Source organism: Sinocyclocheilus anshuiensis, unplaced genomic scaffold (genome assembly GCF_001515605.1).
Source record: "Sinocyclocheilus anshuiensis isolate Anshui unplaced genomic scaffold, SAMN03320099.WGS_v1.1 scaffold1219, whole genome shotgun sequence".
In the NCBI taxonomy this organism is placed as follows: domain Eukaryota; kingdom Metazoa; phylum Chordata; class Actinopteri; order Cypriniformes; family Cyprinidae; genus Sinocyclocheilus; species Sinocyclocheilus anshuiensis.
Window position 1 is genome coordinate 36,409 of NW_015536520.1, and position 11,075 is coordinate 47,483.

General features: G+C 37.1%; 1 protein-coding gene across 1 annotated transcript in view; it reads left to right on the forward strand.

Moving 5' to 3' along the window:
• Positions 1–68: 68 nt before the first annotated feature.
• Positions 69–11,075, forward strand: part of LOC107693628 (gastrula zinc finger protein XlCGF57.1-like) — a 16,321-nt gene continuing 5,314 nt past the window's right edge. The window contains exons 1-2 of the mRNA XM_016493080.1: positions 69–669; positions 1,833–3,220. Of these exons, the coding sequence (XP_016348566.1) occupies positions 636–669; positions 1,833–3,220 (1,422 nt within the window). The 5' untranslated portion in view covers positions 69–635. The remainder of the gene's footprint in view (positions 670–1,832; positions 3,221–11,075) is intronic.

Consider the following 11,075-nt stretch of genomic DNA (forward strand, 5'->3'; position numbering starts at 1 on the left):
GTAAATTAGTATATATATATTAAAAAAAAAAAATTTATTGTTGATTTTAGGAAATCTGCTTCTTCTGCGGTGGCTTCTGCCGCTTCTGTGAGAAATCATTCTCGAAGTCTTGAGGTTTGGATGCCAGAAGATAGACTTTTTATTATCAATTTATTATTATCGTTATTAGACAATGAAGCCGAGAAACTCTGCAGAGAATCTATAGAGTCTGTGTCTGCACACTGTTTTTCCTCAAGGCGTGTTCAACTAATTTCATACATTGTCGTTATTATTTATCATCTTTTTTTTTTTTTTCCTTTTTTGGCTGTGCCTCCAGTCTGTTGTTAGGAAGTAGACAGGAGGCCTCGATTTATGTTCAGTGAAACGAGGAGGCCTCATCATATATTTTGTCTAATGTCCAAATAGGAATTGCAGCTTCACCATAAAATGTATTTTCGTAATGTCTTCACATTCTCATGCAGGCCTCCATACACACAGGCAAACACATGATGATAAAAGTAGAATAAATTGATACATAAATGGCTATATTCACATTGATTTTACTTGATTAATTCACATTTTGACGAATGAAAAATCCTCTACACTTCCAGAAAGAAATTCCTGTTCAGTGAAGCTCCTCCCACAAACCCTGCAGAATGAAAAACACTGAAGATACTGAAGAACAAACAGGTTGGTGTTTATCCTTGATTCCTCATTCATTCGTGATGCTGAAGAACATTCATGTTACAAAGATTCAAGCACTTCATCGGGTTTAGATAACAACAATTAAGTGCCACTTCAGTCAGTGCTTAAGGAGCAGTTTTAGACATTGATAAAAGTTGCTTTTAGCTTTTTTATAAACCCCATGACGCTTTGCGCAAATTATGGGAGTAACTTTGGTTTAACTTTACACTGTAAACAATCAGAAAATGTTTGCTCTATGAACACAATAATAAGCATTTTCAAAAAATGTGTACAATGAGGTGACATTATTTTACTCACCCTTCAACCATCGATCATTAAAAGGAAATTTAAAAGTGTAAGCGCATTAACAGATTACTTTCAACATACCATGAATAACTCCTAAAGAGCCTCCTTCTGTCTGCAGCAATATTACAGACGTGTTAAATATCATCATAGTAATATATGTCTATATTTCGTAACAATTACATTTTACAGCGTCCATGTGAAAACAAACCTGGAAAGAGACGTGAGGATTTGGGGAGAAAAATAATTCTTAGTGCATTCCAGGGAATTATTCATGGCTTATATGGTAAATTAAATGGGGAGAGCAGACCACAAATGCACAGTATGTTGTCTTTTTTCTTTTACTTACAGCGGAATACAAAGAAAACATGAAAATTATCAGGAGGAACATAATGCAGTGAGCTTGAAAGAGCTATTCATTCATTATTCATTAATCTACCAAACGTGATGTTATTCTCCTGACTTCTGAAAATAGAAAATGAATGAAAATGTACAACCCATTAAGTCAAAATGACGGATAAGGATTTTTTGTAGTGCAATCTTATGATTTGAAATGATTTGTTGCAATCTTTTTGAGTGGAACTTCATGATTCAGACACACTTTGGTCCAAGTGTTGGGAACATTTAGTTTTCAAAAGCATCCTGCAAGAAAAATAAATGTTAGTAATGATTAATTAAAAATTGTAATATACCTCATTCATGGGAAGTTTCAGGGACATACTTATTTTATTAAAATGATTGTTGTATTTTATAGCAATTGTCTATTACTTCAGTGCTTACTTTTATGTTTTTTTCACTTTATATTTCTCTCTGAATTATTTTGAAATCCTGAAAATTACATTTTTTTTTTTTTTCTTTTGTTTCAGAGCTGATGGAAGAGAACGAGGAGAGTGAAGAACTGAGTGAAGTGGAGGAGAAACATCATGACAAACATGGAGAAAAACATTTGAGTCTCTCAAAGACTAAAAAGACATTTTTAAAGAAAAGAAGAGCCAAGGAATCTTTCACCTGCACTCAGTGTGAAAAGAGTTTCTCAAGGAAATATAATCTTGAGCTTCACATTAGAGTTCACACTGGAGAGAAACCGTTCACGTGTGATCAGTGCGGGAAGAGTTTCACACAATCAGCAAACCTTAAAGGACACATGAGAATTCACACCGGAGAGAAGCCGCACACTTGTGTTCAATGTGGGAAGAGCTTCACAGGAAAAGCACACCTTAAACAACACATGCGAATCCACACTGGAGAGAAGCCGCATACATGCGATCAGTGTGGGAAGACTTTCACACGCGAAACAAGTCTTGAGCTTCACATGAGGATCCACACTGGAGAAAAGCCTTTCAGCTGTGAAAAGTGCGGGAAGAGTTTCACACAAAAAATACATCTTAGGCAGCACATGAGGATCCACACTGGAGAGAAACCATACCCATGCGATAAATGTGGGAAGGGTTTCACGAATTCATCACACCTTAAGAGTCACATGAGGATCCACACCGGAGAGAAGCCGTTCATGTGTGATCGGTGTGAAAAGACATTCTCATGCAAACACAATCTTGATCATCACATGAGAGCTCATACTGGAGTGAAGCCGTTCATATGTGATCAGTGTGGGAAGAGTTTCATGGACTCTTCAAAACATAAAAGACACATGAAGGTCCACACTGGAGAGAAGCCGTTCACATGTGATCAGTGCGGGAATAGCTTTAAAGAAAAAATAGACCTTAAAAAACACATGAGGATCCACACTGGAGAGAAACCTTACGCATGTGATCAATGTGGGAAGAGTTTCACAGATTCAGCGTACCTTAAGATTCACATGAGGATCCACACCGGAGAGAAGCCGTTCGAGTGTGATCAGTGTGAAAAGAGATTCTCAATTAAAAGTAGACTTCAACTTCACATGAGAATCCACACCGGAGAGAAGCCATATGCATGTGATCAATGTGGGAAGAGATTCCCAATCAAAGCAAGTCTTGAGCTTCACATGAGGATCCACACGGGAGAGAAGCCGTTCATGTGTGAACTGTGTGAAAAGAGATTCTCAATAAAAAAAAATCTTAAACTTCACATGAGGATCCACACCGGAGAGAAGCCATTCACATGTGACAAGTGTGGAAAAACATTTTTCTGGGCATCAAACCTGAAGAAACACCTGACAGTTCATACGAAGGAGAAGCCGCATTCATGTTCTGAGTGTGGAAAGAGTTTTTCACTGCTGCAAAGTTTAAAAAAACATCAGAAAATACATACTGGTGTGAAGGAGTACATGTGCTTTGAGTGTGACAAGACTTTTATTTCAGCTGGACATTTGAAACTGCACCAGAGGATTCACACTGGAGAGAAACCGTACAAGTGTTCACACTGCGACAAGAGATTCAGTAGTTCAGCACATATGAGAAGACACGAGATGATCCACAGAAGAGAGAAACCGCACACGTGTGATCAGTGCGGGAGGGGTTTCGCTTTTAAAAGTCACCTGAAGACACACATGAGGATCCATGATACCGCTTAGTGGAGAAAACAGTTAGTTTCCTAACAGTCATGATGAGTGACGGTGTTGGTTGATTGGTATTTGTTACCTCCCGTTCACACCAGCACGACTGTTCGGAACAAAAATTCAGTCCAATTTTCACATGAGATATGTCGTCAGACTAATGCAATAAACAGCAGTAAATGCACATTCACTCTCCGTTCATGTGTGATCAGCGTGTAAAGACTTTCATGGACTCTGCAAAACATAAAAGACACGTAAAAATCCACACCGGAGAGAAGCTGTTCACATGTGATCAGTGCGGGAAAAGCTTCAAATCAAAAACAGACCTTAAGAGACACATGAAGATCCACACTGGAGAGAAGCCACATGTATGTGATAAATGTGGGAAGAGTTTCACAGATCAGTGCAGTTTCCTTGTGCTCTTCCACTTCTACTCCTCTTCTTCTCTTGAGATGCTTTGGCTCTTATAAGCAAAAAGAAAAAGATCTGTCTCATTTGGTTTCACTTGTACTTTTTTTTGTATTTGCTTCAAGTAATGATTGATTTAACTCATGATTCCTTTTATTAACAACTCATTGACTACGTTTACATGGACAACAATACTCCAATTTTAATACGATTAAGACAATACTCTGATTAAGAATCTACCATGTAAACAGAGATTTTTGATTACCTTAATCTGGCTAAAGTCATAATCAAAGTAAACACTAATCTAATTAAGACATGTGGAGTATTCCTATTTTAGTCGCATTACTGAAGTGCAGAATAGACATGTACACACCTTAATCACATTATTACCATCGTGTAGGACTTTTCGCCACATTTTGCGAAAGGTACACACACGGCAGTGGTCAACCGTTTGACGGCAAATAAAAGAACACCTGCCGTCGTCTGTATGCACGTACAAATAATTAACTGCACTTGAAGCATTCATAAAATTAAAAATGAAACACCTAAAACTGTACATGCTTTTCGCCGCATTTTGTGACAGGATACACACACGGCAGTGGCCAACCGTTTGACGGCAAATAAAAGAGCCTCAACGCCGCCATCGTCTGTATGCACGTACAAATAATTAACTGTACTTGAAGCTTTCATAAAATTAAAAATGAAACACCCAAAACTGTACATGGCATCATCACGAAGAAGAACTATATGTTTATACGTGAAATTCCAGAGGGGACATAGGATGGCGTCACGTGGGGACGTAATGCCATGTGCCATTAATCGAACTATGTACTATAACATGTAAAATGGGAAAATGAAAGGAATATTCTAAAAGCAACTCATGTAAACACCATGATCATAATATTGGCTTATTTAGAATAAGGTAAATAATTAGATTACTGATGTCCATGTAAACGTAGTCATTGTTATTGTCCATTTTTTTATTTTATGCTCATTCTGTTTGTATCAGGAATAGTTTGAGTTCTGAAAGCCATGATGTTGCCTATTGACCTTTTACACATTTCATGGTTTCTCAGCAGCGAAGTCGTCATAGTTGGGTAAACTTCTGTGGCAGTGAATGGGAGACTACCATAAATATTAATTTTTTTGCATTCCTATTTGCTCAAATAGTGAAAAAAAACTCCACTGATGGAGTGGATGTCGATCTACCATGGCCTTCATAATAAAATCAATTATATTATCTCTTGTGTTATTATTAATCAAGTTATTAATCAGTATTTAACCTCATAGAGTGTAGTTGATTGAATAAAGTTATTAGTTACCACATATTAGTAGTAAACACAAAGAAATGTATGCATACTGCTGTTGGAATGTGTCGGTGTCCCTTTAATGTGAAGAAACGTGCCTCTCCATATGTGAACTTTGGCTTTCTCCTCGCCGGTTCAATAGGCCACTGAATGCCTTGGCCATAGAGGTCATTGGGGCCTCTTGCCTACGTGACCAACGTGTACCCCAAACATTTATGTGGTTTTATATGTCTGTATGTAAAAGAATATGCTGAATATGGTCTGAATCTTCTCCCTCTTTCTCTCTCAAGGAAGAGACTCCCTGACTGTGTGTGGATGATAAGAGTAATAACGTAGCTACCCGACCTTGACGGAGATCAGTGTTGCTCTATGTATGTGTGTTGTTATCTGTTTGCGCAGGACCAGTTGATACCAGTCTTCAGGGAGATTCACAAACGGCACCCATGTGTAAAGACCATATGGACATCTTCCATCACCCTGGTGTCTAATACTAATCACTTGTCATCTAAATAACCTTCGGAGATATGCTTTATCAATTTTATGTGCATCTGTTAAGAGATTACTTGTTTTTCTGTAAACTGACCAATCGGAATCCATTTCACCTATGTATTGACTGCACCTATGTAATAGAATTAGCAACCTCTGTTAGAGTATAATTACTGGTGTTGTTAACATGTACGCAGAGTGGCCTACGAACTCCTCGCACGTATTGAAGCTGACTTCTGCTGATGAAACTGCAAACTATTTTCTTCAGTAAATTTTACTTCAGTTGATTGCATCTCTGACTCCTGGTCTTCATTCAACACACCTGGTTCTTGGGTCTTACATTTACATTCAGTCATTTAGCAGATGCTTTTATCCAAAGCGACTTACAAATGAGGACAATGGAAGCAATCAAAATCAACAAAAGAGCAATGATATACAAATGCTATAACAAGTCTCAGCTTAACGCAGTACACGTAGCAAGGTTTTTTTTTAAATAATATCATAAATAAATAGAAAACAGAATAGAATAAGAATAGAGCAAGCTAGTGTTAGAGGTATATTTGCTTTTGTTAATTGTACAATAAATGAAAAAACAATACAAAAAAAATAGAAAGCTAGAGTTTTTTTGTTTTTTTTTTAAAGAATAGAATTAGAATAGAGAGTGCTAGAGTAAGAGGGTCAAATAAAGCTAGAAGAGATGTGTTTTTAGCCGATTCTTGAAGATGGCTAAGGACTCGGCTACTCTGATTGAGTTGGGCATGTCATTCCACCAGGAAGGAGCATTTAATTTAAAAGTCCGTAAAAGTGATTTTGTGCTTTGGGATGGCACAATCAAGCGACGTTCACTTGCAGAATGCAAGCTTCTAGAGGCACATAATTCTGAAGTAATGAATTTAGGTAAAGGGGTGCAGAGCCAGTGGTGGTTTTGTAGGCAAACATCAATGCCTTGAAGCTGATCATCAATCATAACTCCAAGCTTTCTGGCTCTTTTTGAAGGAGTTATGGTTGATGTACCTAAATGGATGGTGAAATTGTGATGAAACGATGGGGTTGCTGGAACCACAAGCAGTTCTGTCTTGGCAAGGTTTAGTTGAAGGTGATGGTCCTTCATCCAGCAAGAAATGTCTGTTAGACAAGCTGAGATGCGAGCAGCTATCGTCGGATCATCAGGACAGAATGAGAGGTAAAGTGGAGTGTCGTCAGCATAGCAGTGGTATGAAAAGCCATGTTTCTGAATGACAGAACCTAATGATGCCATGTAGACAGAGAAGAGAAGTGGTCCAAAAACTGAGCCCTGAGGCACCCCAGTAGTTAGATGTTGCGACTTGGACACCTCACCTCTCCAAGATACTTTGAAGGACCTATCTGATAGGTAAGACTCAAACCACTGGAGTGCGGTTCCTGAGATACCCTTTGCCAATAGGGTTGATAGGAGGATCTGGTGGTTAACCGTGTCAAAAGCAGTGGACAGATCCAGCAAGATAAGTATTGAAGATTTGGAATCCGCTCTTGCCAGTCTTAGGGCTTCAACAACTGAGAGCAAGAGTGGAGCAGAAAGTATCAGTAGCACTGTTAGCATCAAAAGATGCTAACAGTTTAGGGGAAGGAAGCGAAGATGAAACCATAGCAGATAGCCGGGAGGGTGAGAGTGAGCGTAGGTTACGTTGAAAGATGACATGTGGAGATCATGATGAAAGATGACATGTTTTAACTTTTAATTCCCCTAGTGTTTTCACAACTTACAGAAAGAGAAAGAGAGAGACTGATAATGGCAATCAGAAGAGAGAACAATGTCAAATGTAATGTCCCATAGACGCTGTATTAGAAACACCCTCATTAAAATATATATATATAAAAAAAAAAACTTTAATGGTGCTGACAACCATTGAAACGTGGCATCGCAGTCTTGTGAAAAGGGTCCATTATGTTTGCTTTTGTGGCTTTCGATGTTTTAATTTTCTCAAGAGCTTTTTAAATGCCTAATAAATTATATTTTACCCCACACATGACTGACATTTAATGATTGCTGTTTGTTATTAACAGTTTCACTCTTGATATCCAGTGTCATATATACATTTCAAAGAGCTTTTATAGTCAGTTTGATATTTCATTCACACCATGAGGCTTCATGAAGAACAATTAACTTTAAGTTTGATTACTGTCTTCATTTCACTACAGCTTTACACAACCAGCAGAAAGAGAGCAGCTGGAATAAAGATAAGCGGCGAGTGATCCTTGTTGCAATTTTTTTGTGATAATCCCTTATGAAAATTAACCATGGTTTTATTATAGTAAAAGTGTAGTAACCATGGTTACTTTTCGTAAGGTATGTTGATTTTTTAAATAGATGTTTTGTCATTGTAAACAGTAATTTGACCGTTGGCGGCTGATGACGTCACCACTCGTGCCTTTCCAGTGTTGCCAATTCCGCGGTTTTCCTGCAGAATTTGGCTACTTTAACACTGTTGCTGCGGGTTATTTTTCATGTCAGCGGGTTGAAGCGACCCCAATAACGTGATATTTAGCCCCTGAAATGCGAATTTTACCAGGGGAACCATGCCAAAAAACTTGTATTTTAGCCCCCAGAACGCAATTTTTATTGGGGGACCCCCCTCGAAATATTGGGATAATTTTGAGTAGCAATTGGGCGGGTTTTGTTGTGAAAACCTGGCAACCCTGCGCCTTTCCTTCCTTCATTCCGAGTCGAGTCTTCTGAGGAGAGGCGAGCAGCTCATGGTTTTTCTCACATTTACACAACCATCAAACACTTTACACAGTTTGTTTAAAGCTGCAGTCCATAAGTTTTGCCTCTTTGTTGCCATCTCTGTTTGAAAACCGGCAATTGCAGCGATCTTCCTATTCCTTATCTTCCTTGCGTGGGTTGTGCTCCGGCGCGGCTCCAGCGCGGATTAATCTAATGTTTTGAGGAGTGTGTGTGTGTGTGGCAGTCAGTCACCGCACCGCTGTGGATATTTACTGTACTTTGCAATCACAGATTCTAGCTTACATCTTGGAATATGACCCAAATAATAATTTTCACCGGATATTGTCATCTGAACGAGTAAGTAACAAGTCTGCCACGTTTGTTCTGACCAACTGAGGAAAAAAGCATTACAATAAATCTCGCTACCAATGGTGATTTAATCTAAATTAGCTCATATCACAACAAACCGTGCAAATTATTATTATCGTTATAGTTTATTCTCAAATTGTTAATGTTAACAACATCAGCATTGCGTGACTATGTGAATATAGTGTGTATAAGCGAGTAGATTTAATTTTCTGTACAGTCTAATCTCTAATTGTCACCATTCGAATTTCATATTTAAAAAAATATTTTAACCCAAAAAGCAAATTATGCTCCCTTCGAACTGGTTGTCTTTAAAATACAAATCTTGTGTAATCCCAGGCTATCTGTAATCAGAAGCACATTTAAAACTGGAATATAATTTAATTTCATTCACATGTGTTTCATAAACACATAATCCTTTCTGGATTGCAATCCGCCATCAAAATGATCAATTTAATTATTCCAGCTGCTGTGAGAAAAGGCTATAAACGATCCGCCACCTGCAGGATCCTCACATGCGATAGATAGCCTAGTAGCCGGGACAACTTCTTTATGTTTACAGACGTGACGTAATGACGTAATGCTCTAATTTCCCGCAAAAACCTACCAGTACCACTCAAATTAGAAAACATTATTATAAGCTAACCGTTGTGAAACAGGCTAAAGTAAGGCGATTGTTTTGAACACTAGCTGGTTATGTACTTGCTCAAATAACTTCGGACTGCAGCTTTAAGCAATATTTTACAGGCTCATTTCTGTACTGTTTTCGTCGCGTTCGGCGCTACTTGCGCGTCTTTTCTGGCGTCTTCCTACTGAAATAAACATTTAGTGCAGCATGTGAGGAAAATATGATGAATTCATTCAGACCTGAGCGATTTGACTGATTTTGTGTGATTGTGTCGATGTTTGAAGTGAGAACTGTAAATGTCAAGTCAAAAGTCAAAGTTTGAGATCTGTGAGGACATTTACATTTACATTTACATTTACATTTACAGATAAAGAGAGGGAGTGTGTGTGTGGGAGAGGAGTGTGATCAAGTGTTGCTGCTGCCATTTTATTTATTTTTTTACTCTTGACGTTTTTGGATCAGATTTGTTAGTTACTTTACATTGTTAAAATACACTTGAACAGATACTGCTTAATACTTTACCTTGAGCCTATACGTGAGACCTTTTAAATCTATACAGAAATGTTAATCGATAAATACGAATATAGTATGACGCTGAAAACATTGCTTTGGTGCTTTTTATTTTTGGTTTTATGATTGTTGTCGGTTTCTGCACATACAAAAATGTAACGTAAATTTACTTTTTTGCAATGAATGTACTTACTAGAAAATAAAACTATATTTAGATTCATGTAGACTGCTGTAGTTATTTAGCTGTAGTGGCTGATGAGTGTCATTAGTATTTGTTTTTGTATTGTTTATGTCATGTTTTTAGAAATAACAATATTGTTATTCAGTGGAGCAGTTTTATAAGCTTGCCACTTAAAACTTATTTATTTGGTGTCAACAGACTGAGGGTATTTGTTGGTTACAAATCTGTACATTTATTTTTGTTTATTCAGCTGTTTTCCTACCATTTATATTTTGAAGAATTTACATTATTTGTTTTACATTACATTACTTTATATTTCTTTTTTTTTCTTTTTTTTTAACAAATCTGGCTTTTAATGAAGCAGAATAATGTTATAAAGAATATAACAAATTTGTTAATTAGCATAATTTACTTTACACTAGATAAATTAAACAGACAGACATAGATGCTTAGGTGTGTCAATTAGTGCACTGTCAGAAAAAAAAGTGAAAAAATTGTACCCTTAGGGGTACAACAGCTTGTCACTGGGGCAATCTAGGGTGCCTATTAGCAGTGTTGGGGAGTAACTAGTTACATGTAACGGAATTACGTAATTTAATTACAAAATAAAAGTAATTGTAATCAGTTACAGTTACTAAGAAAAAATGTGTAATTAAATTACAGTTACTTATGAAAATGTTAAGGATTACAAAGGGGGTTACATCTGATTTTTTCACACACACTCCCACATACAGATTTAATTGAGTTCTTCCATAAATTGCAGTGACTGCTCTAAAATATGAAACACCGATGTTTCAGAAGTTTATAACATGCTTATATGCTTTACTTTTTTTTTTTAAGATCAACTTTTTTTTTTCTAAGGCATTGTTAGATGCCAGTGTTTCCTGTCATAGCTATGCAAAGATTTGATTTCAAAAACAGTATCATAGCTATTAAACTATTTCTTGTTATGATTTTAAATATGTATTTAACCTCAGAATGATTTTAAAGTAAGTCTGAAATCTGCAGCTGGATCATGAACAATG